The sequence below is a fragment of the Mustela lutreola genome, chromosome 4, assembly GCF_030435805.1.
Source record: "Mustela lutreola isolate mMusLut2 chromosome 4, mMusLut2.pri, whole genome shotgun sequence".
Lineage (NCBI taxonomy): Eukaryota > Metazoa > Chordata > Mammalia > Carnivora > Mustelidae > Mustela > Mustela lutreola.
The window spans coordinates 47,506,752-47,527,248 of NC_081293.1; the positions used below are offsets into that span (position 1 = coordinate 47,506,752).

At 42.9% G+C, this 20,497-nt stretch overlaps 1 protein-coding gene across 1 annotated transcript; it reads right to left on the reverse strand.

Moving 5' to 3' along the window:
* Positions 1 to 11,718: 11,718 nt before the first annotated feature.
* DYDC2 (DPY30 domain containing 2) lies at positions 11,719 to 19,971 on the reverse strand. The gene is given in 4 exon segments (XM_059169767.1): positions 11,719 to 15,639; positions 18,783 to 18,903; positions 19,262 to 19,420; positions 19,710 to 19,971. Coding segments are annotated over 3 exon segments (531 nt in total). The 5' UTR covers positions 19,411 to 19,420; positions 19,710 to 19,971; the 3' UTR covers positions 11,719 to 15,378.
* Positions 19,972 to 20,497: the final 526 nt, after the last annotated feature.

The following is a 20,497-nucleotide window of genomic DNA, read 5'->3' on the forward strand; positions in this document are numbered from 1 at the left end:
TTAAATAAAGCAGTAATAAAACATGCAGCCAAACTCACTGTGTGTTAAACCTGGGAGTCAAGCAGGGTCTGAAAAAGATATCTGCACAGCCACATGCATGGCAGCATTTTTCACAAGAGCCTAGAGGTGGAAGCAACCTAAAGGTCCACCGGTGGGTAAAGAGATAAACATAATGTGGTATATACATGAACCAGAATATTCTTCAGTCTTAAAATGGGAGGAAATCCCGTCACATGCTACAGCGTGGATGGACCTTGATGAGATTGTACAAAGTGAAATAAGCCAGTCATGGGAAGACAAATGTCGTATGACTCCATTTATATGAGGTATGCAAAGCAGTCAGACTTCTAGAAACAGAAAGTAAAGTGGCAGGCACAGAAGGGGTGGGTGTGGGGGGCTGTTTAATGGGTATGGAGTTTCGCTTTTACAAGACAAAAGAAGTTCTGAAGATCAGTTGTGCAATGAATGATGTGAGTATCCTTGACATATTGAACTGTGTGCTTAAAGATGGTTGAGATGGTAAATTTTAGGTTTTGCGATTTTTTTTTTTTTAACCACAATAAAAAAAAAAAAAGAAAAGGAATGACAACAAGACCAAAATAAACTCGGGAGGCTATTCAGGATCACCTGGTCCATCCTACTGTTTTGCAGATGACAGAGAGATCTGCCCAAGGTCTTCAACCATTTCATCAAGGTGACTGACTCATAGCTGGCTGCTGGTCATGCTCCCGTAGCCTGTTTTCCCAGCAGCTCTATTGAGTTTCCTTCCTCCTCCATCAGGGAGAGGAGGAACCACCCAAGGTCCGGTGATGCCAAGAAGGCCCGCAAGGCACTAAATTCTCATCCCTATCACCCTGTTCCCTCTCATACCTGGTTCCTCTCATACCACCATCAGCCTGCTGGGTGGCTCATTTTTACTGGGTACGAGTAAAGGTAACTCTGGAGACAAGTCATGTGCCCCTCTGGGTCGTGAAGATGATGGAAGCCCAGAGAATTGCCAAAGAATGGCAGAGTGAGCATCCCCAGTACCTGGAAAGCTTTTCCTGGGCCCTGGAATCTGGAGCCACACTCCCAGGGCCAACACTGCCCTCGCTCAAATCAGAGATTTTTCTGGCCTATGCACTGGGCTGTTCATTGGCTTGAGTTTGCATGCACCTTTCTTCTCAGGCTCAAGGAGACTCTATGGCATCCTTCAGACCTCCAAAGTGGTCTCATTATGGAGCTTTAGCGTCGTACAGTGTGACACTCTGCTAGGTATTCAAGGCCATCCCTGACCTGACCCTAATGTACTTTTCCAGTCATATCTCACGGGAAGCTGACATTGCGTCAAGACTTTAGCTAGGGACTGGGGTCAGGGTTGAATTCCAGTTTTAACAGCCTTTCTTGTTGAGACCTTTTCACTTATCTCACTAAACCTCTCAAAGAACAAAGATGGTCGTATTTATGTGCGGAAGATACCATGAGATAATGCATTCCAAACCTGAGTCCAGAACCTTACAGTGGAAGCAGTCTTTGAAGCCCTTGGAACTAGAATTCTTGTCGGTGGCCCAGGTGTCCTCTGTTGCAACAGATTCGGCTGATTTATCAGATCTAGACACTGTGCATTCTGACCTCTGCCTCTGTCTTATCTGCTCTTCATTCTTTCTAGAACATCTTCCCCAAATCTGACCAAGGCCCAGAGGAATGCCACCTCCTTCTTGAAGCCTTCACTGACCTTCCCAGGAGCAAAGTAATTGTTCTAGTGGTTAATTTGTATGGCTCTGCGCTATAATTAGCCATAAGGAAACTGTGTTACCCTGTGTTACAGGGTCTTGCTAAATGCAAGTGCCAGTACCTGAGATAAGTGCTGAGCCTTCCTCTTGGCACTTCGGAAAGTTTTCTGAGCAAATTCCACAGTTCCTCTCTTCACAGGAATTCTGTGAGACCTCAGGGAGGCACCTTTTTGACCCAGTTTGTCAGCTACCGCAAGCCTTAGGGAAGAAAGAGGCTTTCTTGAGTATATTGCATGGAAACTTCTAGCAGGCTGCAGGCTGTGTTCTGATTTATTCAGCAAATGGAACCCTGGGTGGTGGGATTGGCTTCCCTCTGCACCACCTTGAAGGTGACCTCTGTCCCTCTGTTTCCTACCTGTGTTTAGATCCAAAGGTCTAGGCTAATTTTCCTTTCCTACCTTCACAGTAACTTCTCCTGCTTTGGGTTCTCCTGGGACTTGGGGTTTCTCTCTTGGAACACGATTCCAGCCAGCTTTGAGTAATTATTATTTGGCATGTGATTTGCTCCTTGATTGGATTAGAAGCTCTTCAGAGGCAAGGATTATGTTGGACCAGTTTCTCTATGTGTGCAGAGCCAAGCATGGTACTAGCTCATGCTTGGTACCCAACAGTCTTGTGTTAACTGTTATCACAGTGAAGACAATAGCTACCAATTGCCATATACTCATGACCTGTCTGACCCCGTTCTGCATCTCATACCCATGACCTCAGGAATCCTCCATCAGTTCTGCAAAGAAAGCATTACCATTCTCTTAGAGACAAGGATTAGGGTCTCCTAGGTGGCTCAGTTGCTTAAGGATCTGCCTTTAGATCAGGTTATAATCTCAGTGTCCTGGGATCAAGTCCTGCAAAATGGGGGGGGGGGGGTCTGCCTCTCTCTCTCTCTGCCACTCCCCCTGCTTATGCTCTCTCTCTCTTAAAAAAAATAAAAACTTTTTTTTCTCTTTTTTTAAAGACAAGGACTAGAAAGTTTCAGTGATTTGGTTAAGGAAAATGTGGAGATGGGATTATGATTCTCTCCACATGAATGGAGAGATGCATGGATGGCCAAGTGAAACACATACATACATCATTGAACTGCAAAATTTTCACCTCACACCTGAAACCAGCTATGCAAGCCTGAGGACAGCTGGCTTCCCCCAGGCATTGTGACATGGGCTGCGTGTTTGGGGGCTATCATTTGTCCAGACCCAGGTTGGGGCTGCCACATTCCTAAGCTGCCACACTGGGCAAGATGGTCTGCACAGTGGCTCCCGAGCCTCCTCTTGCTTCATCTTCACAGTTGGCCTCAGTTTAATCTGTAAACTCCAGAGGGGGGAGCCTTCTCCCCTAGCACATGCTTGCACCAGAAAGGTGCTCAACAAAGAGCCATTCTTATCTGCAGGTTGCCCCTCATGTAAAGTCTACGTCTATTTTCTAAGTGAGAAATACAGAGGCTGAAGCAGGGATATTTTACACAAAGTTAACCGGTAAGTACACGTCTATGAAAGCAAACACAAAAAGGAAACCTGTCTGCCCTCTATCAAAGGTCTGTTCGTCCGTGCCTGGTTCTTTGGATAAGCAGGCACGTGGCTGATCAGACTCCCCACTTCTCACAGGACAGTCTGTGAAGTGCTGGTGACACCATATGGTTGTGAGAGGAAACACAGGCTGGGGCTTTGGTCACCACTGAGCGAGCGGGGAGTGAGGCAAGGGGTGGGGAAGGGGCCTCCCAGCACTAACACCACGACAGGTTAAGGTTTAAAATAACGTGTATTTAGGACCACACTGGCAGGAAGGGCAACAGCAGCTGTTACCACGGAGGATTTCCCGTGTGCCAGGCACACCACAGTGTGCGCTGTCTGCGAACGAGCTCCTTTCACTGTCGCTGGCGCTAGAGGCTGGCTTCTGGACAATGAGCCCTCCGAAGGACCATGCCTCATAGGAGAGAATTAGAAGTTTAGCTACTGGTGGTTATATTAGTGATCATAATACTGGCCGTGAGCAAAGGATAATGGCCACCGCAAAGGCTATTCTAACAATTCTAATCGGAAGGGCAGCATTATGCCAAGAGAGCAGTTTTCAGTGGGTCCTTCTCCTATTTCAGTGGGCTAATGGTGTATTTTAGATTAGGTAACCAGCGAAGCTGAAGAATGTGGTCATGTCTCCCAGCTCCCTCCACGGGACCGACTTGCGCACAAAGTTGCAGGTAGAGAAGCTGAAACCCAGAGGAAGAGGATGTGCAGAGCCTCTGACGAGGACCGACAGGTTCCAGAGACCACACGGAGGGAGACCCAACAGTGTGACGTTGAACGCACTTAGTCTGCCCAGCGGAGAAATGGGACCCCTGACAGTCTCAACCACCAGGTAGATTAGTTTTCCTCTCAGGGGAAGGACTGGTGGAGAAAGTAGCCAGAAGAACAGTTGTTTCGTTTTGGAGAGTGGTGCAGAAGAATCCTGTCGAATCACAAAGACTGGGGAATGAAGCATCCCATCTCACAGTCACGGAGAAGGCTAAGGCTATAAATGTGTATTTTAGACTTTCCAAAGCAAAGAAATTGAGCTACTTTGACTCATATGGATATATTTTATTTCCCCAGTGGAAAAACTGCTTTATTTCTTTTTAATTTTAAAGCCCTCATAATCATTATAAAGAAGTTTAAGTGATACAGTAAAGTATGAACAACATAAAAATTCGGCAGTGATCCTATCACTCAAATGAGCATCTTTCCATATAGTTCTCTGTGCACAGACATGTGCACACATACGTAAACGTATGTCCTGAGATAATATATTTGCTATGTCCTCACATATCTCGCTATGTTATTGCTTTTAGTGGCAGCGTTATAGTCATAGCAGAATGTTTTCATGATGAATTCCAGTAATGCCGCTTGTTCGTACTATCTACCTATCTGAAATACACAAGACATAAAATACCAAATCAAAGTTCTTTTTGTAATCTGCAATTAAAATTGTCAGCCTATGTTTATATGTGTTTGCTTTTGTTCTGTGAAGTTATTCAGGAAATGTTCCTATCTTTGTTTTAAGAAAAGGTTAGATGCTAAGCATAGTGGAACCTGGGATACAATATCGCAAGATTCTGGAGTTCGCTCTGTCAGGTATTTAAAACAACAGGCTTAGAGGGGAACGTGGGCAGGCAGGGCTTGGAAAAGTTCCCTAAACCTGGAGCCCAAGCCCCTCCAGAGCACCTCTGTCCGCTCCTCCATCCTCTGATACTGCCCCCCTGTGGTGGCGATGGGCAATCAAGCTAGAGCCGGGCAACTTCCAGTCATGTCTTTTCGTTCTCTTTTCCTTCACTGGGATACTAGAACGACACTACTTAGGCAGGACAAAGATATACTAGAAGACAGGAAAGCTTTATTTTTAGTTATGTGGATTTTGAGTCTTGGAAAATAGTTTTGGAATAAGGTAAATAACCCCATCCCTTTTACAGCACCTTTGCAAACCCCTTATCTTTCTTCCACCTCTCTCTCTCTCTCTCTCTCACACACACACACACACATACACGTACGTTCATACACATATACATGCCAAAATCATATGATCACTCACACATAATATCACGTTCCGGCCCCCCGCCCCATTTGTGAGCGTTCTCATTGCTTTGGGTTATTTACTCCTAGAAACATGTTCTGCCGCACAACTTTGTACATACATCTTTCTACATTTTGATACATTAACAAGCACTTTGTCCTGCCTCATTTCCTTTGTTGGAGCAGAGGGCCTGCAGGAGGCACAAAGTGGCAAGAGTTTCTTTTCCCTGCCTCTACCACAATGCCCCAATGCCTCAGGGCTCTGCCTAGGGACTACAGCCCTTGGAGGAAGCCACGCAGGTGGCAGGGAGCAATGACTGCTTGGCCACCTGCATCTTCAAACCACTTTTCAGAGAGCAAAGGGAGCAAGTTCACTGAGCAGGAGAGACACTGCATGGTATTGGATATATGTTCACATGACCTATCACTAGGGATGACACAAGTAATCTAGGGAGGAATCTGAACTAATATGCAGAATAAGATCACTGAAATATGGGTAATCACTCTTTTTTTTTTTTTTAAAGATCTTACTTATTTATTTGACAGAGATCATGAGTAGGCAGAGAGAGAGGGGGAAGCAGGCTCCCCGCCAAGCAGAAAGCCCAATGTGGGGCTTGATCCCAGGACCCTGGGATCATGACCTGAGCCAAAGGCAGAGGTTTAGCCCACTGAGCCACCCTGGCGCCCCTAGGTAATCACTCTTAGTGAATAGTTTTCAGAGCCCATATGGAGCTGGGAACACATGGCAAATAGCTTCTGTCTATTGAGCACTTGTATGTGTTGTTGCCTCCTGGAAAGCCCAAAACAACCTTACATGTAAAATCCTACAAGTGTGCTAATTTTAGGGGAAGAAGATATCTGGGGCACAGAGAGGTAAGTAACTTGCTTACAGCCACGTGGCTAGTAAGTGCCAAGGCTTGGATTTGTATGCAGGTCTTCTTAAACCCAAAATTCTGATTCTTAATCATTGTTATGCTTCTTTCCAATTAAGAAACGAATTATTTGAGGGAAAAAATCAAAGAGAAATTGACCAATCTCACTATCAATTCTTTTTTTGTTTTGTTTTTTCCCCAATCATCATTGAGCTAAGGGACTATAAGCTTCTCATTTCTTCATTATATACCCATATAGGCATTTACTTTTTCCTCTGAAGTTTCTGAAGTATTTGATTCACATTTAGGCCTGATATTTTGTTATATTTCTTATCAATAATCTTCTTTTTTTCTTTTCTTTTTTGGTTAAGTAGGCTCTTTGCCCAACATGGGGCTTGAACGCATGACCTTGGGATCACGAGTCGATGCTCTACTAACTGAGCCAGCCAGGCGCCTTTTACAATTATTCTTCATGTCTAAGGACTATCACTTAAGCACAGCAAAGAAGTTATGGTTAACTATAAAATAACCACTTTTGAGAAGAAATTTGAATCAGAGTCAGGGGATATGAGGAGCAACTAGGTTTTGATTAACAACCTCCAGGGAACTTATCTCTCATGATGAAACTTCCTGGTGAAATGTGGCTGGGTTCTTCTGTCTCTTCTCAGTGGCATCTGTTCCTTGGCCTTACTACCTCCAAGAACTGCCTCTGCTGTAGAAGCAATTTGGTAACATCCCCTCTCAGCTGCTGACTTGTTCTGAAGGCTGAAACACTTTGGGAACTTCGTCTCTTTCTAAAGGGAAGCCTTGGGAGTCATTCTTTGGGTACTTCCTCCTGACTGACCTTATTCTGTGGCACCATGACTTTCGTTTTTGTTTGCTGAGATGTATCTTCTTTGTTAATCTTAGTCTGGAGTTCTCTCTTGTGAAAACTTTTAAAAAAAGTTTTTATGTATGTTCCAGTTAGTTAGCATAGAATGAATTTTAGTTTAAGGTGTACAGTGTAGTGATTCAGTATTTCCATACATCACCCAGTGCTCATCACAGCAAGTGCCTTCCTTAATCCCCATCACCTATTTGACCATCCCCCACCCACCTCCCCTCTGGTAACCACCAGTTTGTTCTCTACATGTTAATTATGTTAAGAATGTTTCTTGGTTTCTCTTTCTCTCTTTCTTTCCTTTTACCTTTTGCATGTTTTGTTTCTTAAATTCCACATATCAGTGAAATCATATAGTATTTGTTTTTCTCTGACTGACTTATTTGGCTTAACATAATACTCTCTAGCTCCATCCATGTTGTTGCAAATGGCAAGATTTCATTCTATTTTATGGCTGAGTAATATTCAATAGTGTGTACATACAACCTCTTCTTTAGCCTTTCATCAGTTGATGGACAATTGGGCTAGTTCCATAATTTGATAATTGTAGATCTTGTGGAAACTCTTAAAAAGATTGTCTTTGAAGTATGAAGGGTAAGTAAATTAAACTTGAAGTGGAGAAAATCTTTATCCCTTCGTAGCCCTCTAGAAAGGGGTCATAGAATACTCAGGAAGATCTCCCTCTAAAGCTTAACTTGGGTAACACACTACAGAGTTTGCACTACAAGATGACATCTATGGGAATACATTTTTTGGGAAAGGTATTTTCCATGGAAGAGACAATGCTGAGCACTTCTTCCGGAGGGGCTATAGGCAGATGGCATTGTGAGTTCAGTGACAGCTCAGTGTTCTTCCAAACGACTCCTGATTCCTAAGACATTTGTCTTGGCTATCTTTCTTTAAAGATTTTTTTTTCCTTTGGTTAATGTTTGCCAGGGAACTTCACTGAGTTGGATCCTCTCCATAGATTTGCAGACAGCATATGCTGGGGAGAACTGCCCTGACTCAAAGTATTCATTACTTGTTTCTCTTCTAAAGGATTGCTTGGAAGATTTTTATCCGGACCATTCTTATACTTGAAACTTTAAATCTCCAGATGGTATTATTTGACCAAACATATATATTACTATTTGTGGTGACATTTGCTGAGAAAGTTGTTCTTTATTTAGGGTTTTTTACTTAGTAGCTTTACCCATTTCAAGGGTATTTTTTTTTCTTTGATATTTTGTTTTGAAGGGATCTGGAGATGGACACAAATTTGTCTGAAGTCATGTTCTCGGGACTATCATCCTGCAGAACCACTTTGGTAAACTTGTTGCTCCTGAAGAGTAACCCCAAGAAACTCTGCCCAGGGGCTTACACTTATATACACTGGTTTAATTCCTTCTGATTTCAAGATTTACTTAGTTTTATCATTTCTCAGTGATTCAACAAATCATCCTTCTTTTGAGGTTTTGTTCTAAACATCTTGATCTTTGGGCATTATTTTTCTGTATGAATTTTCTGAATATCTTCTTTTCTGGCCAATCCTATTGGTGGAAACTTCTCTTTCTAATGCTATTTTCTCTGTAATTATATCCTAAATAGAACTCCTCTTTCAGACCAGAATTTTGGGGGTAATTTCCTTCCGGATATCTGATAATCGGATTTAATTGCTCCTGAATAGACTTGTGAGAGATCGTATCTTTGTTATCATCTTTTCTACATGAGAGCCTCCCCAAGGGAGTGGCTTGGGGAATTGGTCACAGTCACATTTGCTCATTGATGAGAAATCCATTGATGTCACTTAAAGAATGTGCCCCAGTCTATGTTTCTTAAAAAAAAAAAAAAAAAAAAAAAGGAACTGCATGCACACACACATGCACACAAACACACTACTTTAAAAAAGGTTTTTTTTTTTTTTAAAGTAGGCTCCATGTCCAACATGGGGCTTGAACTCATGACCCTGAGATAAAAAGTTGCATGCTCTACCAACTGAGCCAACAAGGCACCCCACATGCACTACTTTCTGAAGAGCCTCGTCTTGAATATATTTCTCCAGGACCTCAGGCCTCCAAGGGACCCTACTGGGCTAATTATTTTGTGGTTAATTTTATTCATGGACTCTCCTTATTCAGCAACTAAATTTTGAGGAGTCTCATAAACACTGACTTTAAGTACAATGTCAGGATTATGACAGTGATGAATATTGAGGAATTTTTCCTGGGCTCACTTTTCTCATAAAATTGCTTTCTATTGGTCATTATCCATGGAGGTTTTTCCTTGGTCAGGCTCATTTGTTGAATTTCTCTCTCCTGGTAATAATTCTTGCAAAATCTCTTCTCAGCTATTTGCATCCATGTAGTTAGTTTCTCCAGACAAAATGATCTGGAGCTATTTCATCCTGGCCCATTCTGGTTCTGGAATATGTCCCCAGGGGTAACTTTTTGAGGGGAGGGATGGGGAATGATCGCAGTCTGGCTAAAATAGCCATGGGTTTCATCATTAGGGGCAATGAGTTCTCTGAATTTCTCCCTTCTTGGCATTATATGTGGATTTTTCTTTTCTGGTGCTTCACATGGAAGAATTTTTGCCCCAATAACCTGTATATATGAACTGTACATCTTTTGATATTTTTTGTTCATTCCATTTCATTTTGCCTAAACTTATCTATATGTGTGATATTTTCAGACAATGATGTCTTTGGATCTTGTCATTTTATTCCTGAAGGTTGTCCTTTGGACAATAATAACCAAAGAATTGTTTCCTTTTCTAATTGTTTCTTTGGGATGGCTATCTTTTGACCATGACTCTAGAGGACAGCAGATCCAAGAAACCCCATCTGGTGCCCGCATGACTTCTGACCTGGCTTCCAAAGGTCTGCTTTCTGGGAACACTAACTAAAATTTTCTTCTTTCTGTGACATTCAGACTTGCCCTTTGTTGAAAGACATCGTAAGATGTTTCTTCTTGATGAACAGAGCTCAAACACGAAAGCAGAAAGACCAAGAGGACTTTCCCTTTACTAATATGAGACATGTAGTATGACTCAGCTATGAGCCTCCTTGAGGAATTTTTGGCTCAAGCATTGGACTATCATCACACAAATCATAAATTTTAATCTGGCCATGAAAATCATTCACCAGTTTTTCTTCATTGACAAGCAGCTTCTTAAAGCCACATCGTTGGTTAATAGAAGCTATTTCACTTTCATATTCTGAACATATCTGGTTGAGAGAGCATAGCTTTTGTATTTGTTCCCCAAAAGTCATCCTTCTTATTTTCTTTCTAAAGATAGAAAAAGGATATTTACTTCTCCATAGGATAGTATTCCACCTTTTGAAAAAATTTATAATCTATATAAAAGTATAAGAATGATATCAATCAGTACTAATTTCTCAAAAGAATGTTTTTACTGGAAGATATTCTGTCACTGGGAAAAACTTTAATTTATGGACTTTATGACTTTCATGGTTATAAAGCATCTCAAAAGGATCTAAGATGAAATTTTGAAGTATCCTGTTTGGGACTCCAAATGCTTAGAGCATCGGTTAATTTGGGCTGATAATCAAGACAATAAAATATGCATGAGCAGGCTTAAATGCTTCTGGATAACAGTGATCATTTGAAAGCTCTTTGAAGATTTCATTTCATCTAAGAGGTAAGAAAAAGACTGTAATTGACTTGGAGCAAAATGTCCATGGACAGGGGAATTAAACTTCCTTTATCAATAAGTGCAACTCAACACAGCCTAGCAGTCCAGTGTGTGAGTTCTTGACAGACAGACCTGAATGCCATCTCCCAGTTTGCTGACCTTGGGCCAATCATCCATCTCTGAGACCTACTTGTTTCCTCAGCCATAACATGGGGATTATTAAAGTGCCCAACTCGGGAGTGCTCAGAGTGCTGAATGTGATAATGTAGTCAAGCACTTAACATAGTGCCTGGCACATATTAAATATCCATTGTAAGTCAGATAATAGTCTTGGAAACAAATATAGTGCTTTTTAAACTGTATGTTTCATTCTATTTATTTATTTATTTGACAGAGAAAGAGAGACAGCAAGAGAGGGAACACAAGTAGGGGGAGAGAGAGAGGGAGAAGCAGATTCCCCACGAGCAGGGAGTCTGATGCAGTGCTGGATTGCAGGACCCTGGGATCATGACCTGAGCTGAAGGCAGACCTTAATGACTGAGCCACCCAGGTGTCTGTCCCATATGTTGCATTCTTTTTTTTTTTAATTAAAAAAAAGATTTTCTTTATTTACTTGAGAGAGAGAGTGTGAGAGAGAACATGAGAAGGGAGAAGGTCAGGGGGAGAAGCAGACTCCCCATGGAGCTGGGAGCCCAATGCAGGACTTGATCCCAGGACTCCAGGATCATGACCTGAGCTGAAGGCAATTGCCCAACGAACTGAGCCACCCAGGTGCCCCTATTTCGTTCTTTAACCACATGTGGAAGAATAAATTTGAAGTGTAAGTGGGAATTTGTATATTCCCTTTAGAAAGCATAGAAAGTCTGAGTGAAATCATATGGTATTTGTCTTTCTCTGACTGACTTATTTTGCTTAGGATAATGCACTCTCAGTCTATCCATGTTGCATCCAAAATGCAAGATTTTGTTCTTTTTATGTCTGAGTAATATTCCATTGTGTACACACACACACACACACACACATGTATGTATGTATATCTTCTTTATTCATTCATCTATCATGTATGGAATTTAAGAAACAAAACAAATGAGTCAAGGGGGAAAAAAGAGAGAGACAGACAAACCAGGAAATAGACTCTGAACTGTAGAGAACAAACTGGAGGTTTCCAGAGGGGAGGTGGGTGTGGGGGATGGGTGTAATCAATGATGGGGATTAAGGAGGGTGATGCATGGAAATGTTTAATCACTCTATTATACATATGAAACTAATACTACACTATATGTTAACTACACTGGAATTAAAATAAAAACCTAAAAAAAGGGGCACCTGGGTGGCTCAGTGGATTAAAGCCTCTGCCTTTGGCTCAGGTCATGATCTTAGGGTCCTGGGATAGAGCCCTGCATTGGGCTCTCTGCTCAGCAGGGAGCCTGCTTCCCTTCCTCTCTCTCTCTCTGCCTGCCTCTCTGCCTACTTGTGATCTCTGTCAAATAAATAATATCTTAAAAAAAAAAAACTTAAAAAAAAAAAAAAGAAAGTATAGAAAGTCCTATTGAATGCATATCTTTTGGGTACAGAAGCAATCCATCCTAAACCTTTCCTCTCTGGGAATGGTCCTGATTTTAAAGTCACTTCAAAATTAGGCATTATTTTGGAGTAAGTTTACTCAGCCTCTTCCTTTCTCCCTAAACAAATAAAAGCTGGAATTCAACCTAGACTTCTCCTTCCCACTCACGGTGGATTCCTCCTCCCCAGCACCTCCCAGATACGGACCTTTTCTGCACCCTGAGCCTCTCAGCCATTCCTCCACACACCACTGACGCTCTAGTGAGTCCTCGTTGCTGCCTCCAAGCCTGTGCACGTGTCCTTCTCCTGCTGTCAAACTGCTGCTGGTGCTGTCCCACCTGCTGTCCCCTCCACCACCGGCCCTCCTTGCCCTGCACTTACTGTGGTCACTGAGCCTCTCCTGCACTCAGCACTGAATCTCTTACTGCTCCTGCCCATCAGGAGAGGGAGGCCAGTGAAAAAAGCTGCCAACCACAAGAGCTAGAAGATGAAGAAAACGTGATTGCCCTTCTTCAGGTCCACCTTTAGTTGCTCACTAAAAACAAAGCCAGCTTGGCCAGAAGTGGGATACGTAATATCATCTTAGCGAGAGAGGCGAGAAAGACCATATGGTAAGCGAAGGCACTGAACCTCCTCTAGAGAATATGTCCATCAGAAAGGGGCAGCGTAAGCACTGGCAGTGACCTCCAGGCACTGCCCTGGGGGAGGAGGGAAGAACTTGGCCATTTTCCTTTGCCATTCAGTCCTTGAGCAAATCTGGCTTTTGGTAAAGCCTACAAGACACTGGTCACCACCATGACTTGATTTGTCCTGGGCTGTGGAGAAGAGCCATCTCTACTGGGGGAGGGATGAGTCAGGCTGCAAGTCCCATACCCTTAACCAGATGATCTCTGAGGCTGCTCTTCTGAGGGTGGTGCTGGGGAGTGAGTTCAGGCTCTTACTCTGGAACCAAACAACTGGGAGTTTGAACACTGGCTCTCCTTTCTAGCCAGGTGGGCCCAGGCAGGTTAACTGATGTCTTTGTCCTTCAGATTCTTCATTGGTAAAATGGGGATAATAACCATATGTATTTGCAAAACATATGTCTGATAAACGGTCAGATTCCAGAATATATATAAAGAACTCTACTATTTTTCACGTATTAGATTGGCAGAAAATAAAAGTAAAATAAGTAGCTCAGTGTGCCAAGAGGATAAAGAACAGCCACTTTCAAATGGGAGTGTAAATGAGTCTAGCTTTCCAGCTGACAATCTGGCAAAAGTGATTGCAATTAAAGATAAAAAAATAAATTTTTCTTTTCAAAATAAATAAAAACTACAGTACATTCTTTGGGATAATTGGGGGTATTTGAAAATGAAGTGTACATAAGGCAAGAATTTTATCAACTTTTAAAAAATTAACTTTTTTTTTTTTTTTGAGAGAGGGAGAGAGAAAGAGAGTAAGCATGAGCAGGAGAGGGGGAGAGGGAGAGAGGGGATACAGCAAAGTCTGAGTGATGTGAGTTTTCATCATCCTCACCGGCATTCAGTGTTGGTATTTTCTTTTAAGGACTTATTTATTTCTTAGAGAGAGAGCATGAGAGAGCAGGGGGGAGGGCAGGGGGAGAGAGAGAATTCCAAGCAGACTCCCTGCTGAGCGCAGAGCCTGATGCAGAGCTCAATCCCACAACCCCGAGATCACCACCAGAACCAAAATCAAGAGTCAGACATTCCATTAACTGAGCCGCACAGGCGCCCCCACTGTCACTATTTTTTAACTCCAGCTATCCTGACAGATGTATAGTGATGCATCCTTGTGATTTAAATTTGCATTTCTGTAATGGTTAATGGGGTTGAACATATTTTCATGTGCTTATTTATCTTATGTATATACTCTTCCATGAAATGTCTGTTCGTGTCTTTTATCCCCAAAATGCCAATATCTTTTGATTTAGCAATCCATAGACAGATCAGCAGAGACCTCCTAAGATCTGTGCACAAGAAGTGCACTGGAACAACTTTTCAGTAACAAAATAACAGCAAACAAAATGCCAAGCTTGGCAACAGTGCAACAAAACATTAGTAAGATGGATTACATTTTCACCGCCCAGGGATGTGACCAAAGGCTGGGGCCAAAGAATGTTAAAAGGCAAAAGTATGGAATCCCTTAAAGTCAACAGAAGTTATGACTTCCCTCACACAGGCTGTGATGTCCAAGAGATAACCGCTCTCAGGTAGAGGACTGGCTGCCCAGATTTCACCTTTCTCCTGGGATGCTGCAGGTACCACCGGGGCCCTCTACAAAGCTCTCTTGGCTTCTTTGTGTGGGTTTTTGGATCTTTTGGCTTTTTCCAGCAACTCTGGAAAGTGTGGCTGAATGCCTTCCCACCAGGTGCAAATTAGAAGGACCTCAGTACCTTCCCAGAGTGCTTCACTCAAAGATTAAGTGGGTCAAGTCCACTGAGAGTTTCCCAGATTGGCCCTTTGTGATAAAGTCAGACTCCGTTTTTTGGTGTCTGTCTGCTGACAGCTTGTAGACGTCAACTCTCCCTCCTCCCCACATCTGGGCAAGCTGATAAACTCAGGTGCTCCCAACAGTGCTCTCACTGTTGGCACAGTGAGTTTCAAGCCAGGCAAGACTCTCCCCAAGGATGGGCGCTCCTACCTGGGTCCACCCCTGACGGAAATACAAACCCTAAGCCAGTGTCCTTTCCTTGCAACCTCAAGCCATTTTCAAGCCAGCTTGGGAAACCCAAGTGCCTCATCGTGGAAGTAATAACCATTTAATACCCTCTTGGTGTGTGGCCATAAAACTCTCCCTTTGAGCTTTACTGTCATTGGAGCTGCTTTAAAATACCTGTTATCAGTGACACAGATACACTCTAGGACATGTATAAACACTCTAGGCCTGACTGGAGGGTTCACCTAAAACTGACACATGAACATGTGAGATTGATGTGTTTCCACTGTCTAATCTCAAAAAATTTGAAATTCTTATGAGTTTATTTTATCCTATCAGTAGTTCAAATGCTTACATGAGTAAGAGTTATTAAGGCCACCAGAACAGAACTTTAGCTGGAGAGTCCGTTCCTGTAAGACACCTCCTTCCACAACAAGCATCATGCAAATCATCCACCTTTTGATAACTTAAGAAGGAGATTTGGAACCAGGATGCATCTGAGTAGCAATTTCATGCTGAAGAGCCTGGGAATTTATTTCTTGGGGAGTTTTGACACAGTTGCCAGTCTGGCCAGAAGACTCTGGAGAGGGACTCTATTGAGGCATTCCTGGAATCATATTGGAAGTACCTGGCAGAGATTCCTGCTTCAAGGCATCCTTCTCAAGGGGTTTTGTGTTCTCTTGTATGAATGCAGTCTTCTTTGTGGAACTAGCTACAGATGTCAGTGGCTAAACAAAACAAAAAAGTGAAAGAGTCATTAGCAGAGACTAAAGAACACAACACTGCCATTTTCATGCCCAAGACTATTAACTAAATCGTAACAGATCAGCTCTAGCAAAGCATAAGGCAAATCAGGAACAAGATAATTCACCAATAATTTTACTGCCTGCCAGAACAAAATTCAACACCATTTAAAGGAAAACTACATAATCTGGACTCCCTACAAAGTATCATCTACAATGTTCAGCACATTAGTAATAATTCCTAGACCCGTGAACCATATTCTAGAAAAGAAGGATAAAATAGAGAACCCAGGGGTTCCTGGGTGGCTCAGTGGCTTAAGCCACTGCCTTTGGCTCAGGTCATGATCTCGGGGTCCTGGGATCGAGCCCCACATCAGGCTCTCTGCTCAGCGGGGAGCCTGCTTACCCCTCTATCTCTGCCTGACTCTCTGCCTATTTGTGATCTCTCTCTGTCAAATAAATAAATAAAATCTTTAAAAAAAAATAGAGAACCCAAAATGACAAAGATCATGGAATTGATGGACAAGGACTTAAACCAGCCATGACAAATATTTTCAAACATTTAAAAGAGAAAAAATGGGCACAACGAGTGAAAAGTTAAGGTAGATAAGCAGAGAAAATGGAAATTACAGAAAGGAACCAGATAGAAATCCTAAAATTGAACTGTGCAATATTCGAAATGAAAAAATTCACTGAATCCCTGAGTGGGATACTGGGCACTGCAGGAGAAGAGGTCAGTAAACCTGAAGTCGGATCAAAATAAATGATCTAAACTGAAACAGAGAAAAAAGACAGAAAAAATATATTCAGTTTCAATGAGCTGTAAGAGGATATCCCGCAGTCTAGCAGCTATGTGATTGTAGTAGTTGGTGAGGGAGGAATCTTTGGAGCCTACACTCTCCCAGCTACTTCTACCTCCATCTTTGTGCCCTGTCCAGTGGATACCGTGTCCAGTGGATCCTGCGGGGCACTGCAGAGAGGTCTGTGGAGCAATTGCCCATGTGATCAGCAAGACCCTTCTAACTATAGGCAATAAATATATGTGTTGATTCCGTAAGAATGTGTTTGTAAAACATTCATATGGCTACAGCTTTATAAACAAACGGACTGTTTTCAAACTTAGGATCATGGCTTACTTAAAACTGCCTCAACTTAATAAAGAGAAACCAACACAATGGCAACTTTTGCTAGCTTTCTTTGAGGTCTGACTCACATGTTGCCTCCTCTGAACATCTCTTCCTGAGTGCTATAATTGGATATGATCTCTACCCCACACAGTGCTGTTTCTACTCCTCTTTCTGACACATCCCCTGGACCAGTGGTATTTAATCAGGGGTACTCAAAGGCTTTCTAAGCCAAATGCAAGCAATGATGGTTTTAAGATATGAAGGGAAATTTTGCAAAGCTTTGAGTATGGACATAAAAACCCATTAGCAGGCCTGCTGAAATTTTATGCAACCCATCCTGGGCCTACGTGAGACCAGGTTTAATAACACTAGTGACTCAAAATCTGAAAATGACCAGGAGCAAGGAAAAGTTTGTAATTTGCCTTGAGCCAAAAAAAAAATAAGAACTTAGAATCTCATCTTATTTGAGGGACCTCCACTTCTTTTTCTTCTACCCAGTTCTTCCCATTTTTTACTATAAGAGTAGTTCTCCCTAGCCAGGCAAGTTTGTTTTAAGATCCCTGTTGGGCATCTCTGTTTCCTTCTTTAAAAAAAAAAAAAAAAAAAAAGATCAATTTCCATAATCACAATTTGCATATGAGTTCTTTCATAGAAGTGAGAACTTGCTCCTAGTCTAGGTATCCTGCTGGCTTTTATTCCCATCTTCCCTGACAACGGCCTTTGTCTCACACTTGGCAAGGGAACAGCATACCTTTTACTCATCTAAATCTTGCAAAGGAATATTGCTACAGGGTGTAAAACATCCTGGGCACAACTCATTTGGACAATTCCAAACATTAATGTGACCAAAGTTTTCTTCAATAAAGGCATCATGAAACCAGGATGGAGTTTTGGACGTCTTTCCCTGCCTTATATATATTGATATTTCTGTTAACAGGGAAGCATGGTGTTAGGAAAGGGTGACAAGAGAGGCAAGGAGAGAACAACCTCCTTGTCATGCCCTCCTCTCTACCATCTCTCAGCACCTGTTCCAAAGAATGAAATATTCCTGCGTGAGTTCACTTTGTCACATTAGACTAGTGAAAAACAGTAGTACGAAACCACCTTTCCTTTGACCTCTTTTACCAATAAAACATCCAGACTTAAACAATAAATATGAATTAATTAGGAGGAGAGCCGAGCATATTAGGGTGAGTATACATAAGTTAAACAGTTTCATGTCTCTTCATCAAAGGTGGCTTTGGAAACTAGCAAAAGCCAGCGGATTGTATGAAACTGCGTGGGAGATTTTAATGCACAGGATATTTAATGCACAGGATATAGTGATAGTTGGAAAGATGTCAGATATCTAAGCCCCGTGAGTCGATTCCCTGTCTCTGTATGGTGCACTTTGGAGAAAGCACAAAATCAGCAAAAGGTGCTTTTCAGAAGATGGTGGCAAAAGTCCTGGGAGATAAAAGATACCCTTGTCAGGTTCATGAACACACAGCTGTTTCCGACTACAAGAAGGTAATAATTTATGACCAGTATTACAGCACTGCAGAGACGGCATCTGTGCCTTGATACATGACTAAATAGCACACAGTAACTAAAACACTTAATAGTAGATAATAAATAAAATAATATATCTGACTTATATACTGATAACTGTATCTGATTTCTGAAATACTGAATAAGTTTTGAAAAGGGTTCAAAGAATCTTGTAAGGAAATATATTAGTTCCGAGTGACTTAAGATTTTTAAAGAAACCCGATTCTTTCAAACCAGTAACAGCTAAGGTACTTCCTGAAATCGAAAATGGAGTTGCCTTTCAACACTTCCTTTTTTCGTCGGCCAGGACTGCCGATAAGACCGGTTTACAAATAACCCCAAGAAGATGGGAGACAAGAGAGCTCCGGGAACCTCGGTGCACTGGGTGCTGTGGCCTAGCTGGCCGGTGGATTTCCTGGGATCCAGCTCTGGGGTGTGCTCCTGTCCCCTGCTGGGTTCCTTCCTCCCTACCTTGTCACACTTTTCACACTTCTGTTGAATCTGACATTCTTCTTGGTTCAGCATTTCTGTCATTGCGGTTTCTTTGAGGCTATTACCCTGTTCTTCCTTCAACTGGCTCTCCCGTTGTTGGCTCTCCTGGGGTGAGGGGAGAGCGGAGTCAGGTCAGCCCCTGGGAAACCTGTACTAACAGGCTTGCCCTCACTGGGACAGACCACAGGCCCAGGGCCCTGAGGACCTCCCGAGTTTGCTCCTGTGACCAGCTTTTGCCTGCTCGTAGGTCCAAACCCTCCAATCCCACAACTCCTCTTAGCTGGATTCCCACTTCAGCCCCAGACTCTCCACGCTTCAGGAATATCTAGGCCTAAGGGATCTCACAAGTCAAATAAACCAAGAAGCTCTCTGGGCGAGCTCTGGCATCCTACTTTGGATTTCAAATTGCCATGAGAAAGCTGGAAAGCCCTCCCCAAGATGACTCTGGGCACACACACACCTCTTCTTTTGCTTTAACGGTTTTCCTGTAATGATAAAGCCAGTGACCCAGGTACTCTATGGGGTCACTGGGCCGAACCTTCGCCACCTCTGCCAGTGCCTGGCTCAGGCAATTTCCGAAGCACCTCTTCAGGTAGTCAGTTTCCATCCTTGTGGGCCTGAGAAACAGCATAGCGGAGTCAGATTACTTTATAAATCAAATCTGGTCTTTAAGATAGACACACTCTAGTCAATTCAGATCCGTTTCAGGATAAATGTGAGCTACTTTCAGATGCCACCCTTCCCAAAAGAAACAAATACATACTTGCCAATTGCTCTTACATTCAAATGGACTTTTTTAAAAAAGCTCTCCCCCTGTCTTGGGTCAGAAAATAGGTCCTGGGGGTCTTGAGGCCTGAGAGGAGCTTGATAGACTGGTGGTTAAGGGTGGCTAAGGTCTTCACTTACCCACAAATCTCTACCCTTGAGTAGGGAGGATATAATTACGCAACCAGGAGGTCCCCAGGGGGGCTCTAAGGACCCAGCAAGCTGTGCTATTGTGAGGTTGGAAGCTATACTCCTCTGTGACATGGATAAGTGATGTTTATTTATTTCAGAAGGAAAAGCCCTGGGGAGGAGGGGGAGGGAGAATGGCAGGCACCGTAGCTACCCATGGTCACAGGTTCTGCCAGGGCGTACCACACTATTTTACTCTAGAGAGGAAGCAAGAAACTAGTGGAGATTGAGCTGATGCCCCAGTATTTACTATTAATCGGATTTCAGGAGCTGGAGACAGTGTAGCCTGAGTCACACGATAGGTTAGGCGTGGCGGTGTAGAGCTGCAGTCTGAACACAGACTGGGAAGAGACAGACTGAGTTCCCCTCCTGGTACGGCCGCTTGTTAGCTGTGTGATCTTCAACAAGTCACCCAGTCTCCCTGAGCCTGAGCCTTGGTTTTCTCATCTGTAGAAAAAAATAATAAAGGTATGGGCTTCATAATTGCAGGGGTGAGAAGAGATAACAAACAGAGGTAAAGCACTTAGCTTGGCACATGGTATATAAAATATACATATTTTGGATTTTTACTTATTTGAGAGAAAGAGACAGTGAGAGACAGCATGAACAGAGGGGAGGGGCGGGGAGAGGGAGAAGCAGGCTCTCCCCTGAGCAGAGAGCCCCATGCAGGGCTTGATCCCAGGAGCCTGGGATCATGACCTGAGCTGAAGACAGACTATTAACTGACTGAGCCAGCCAGG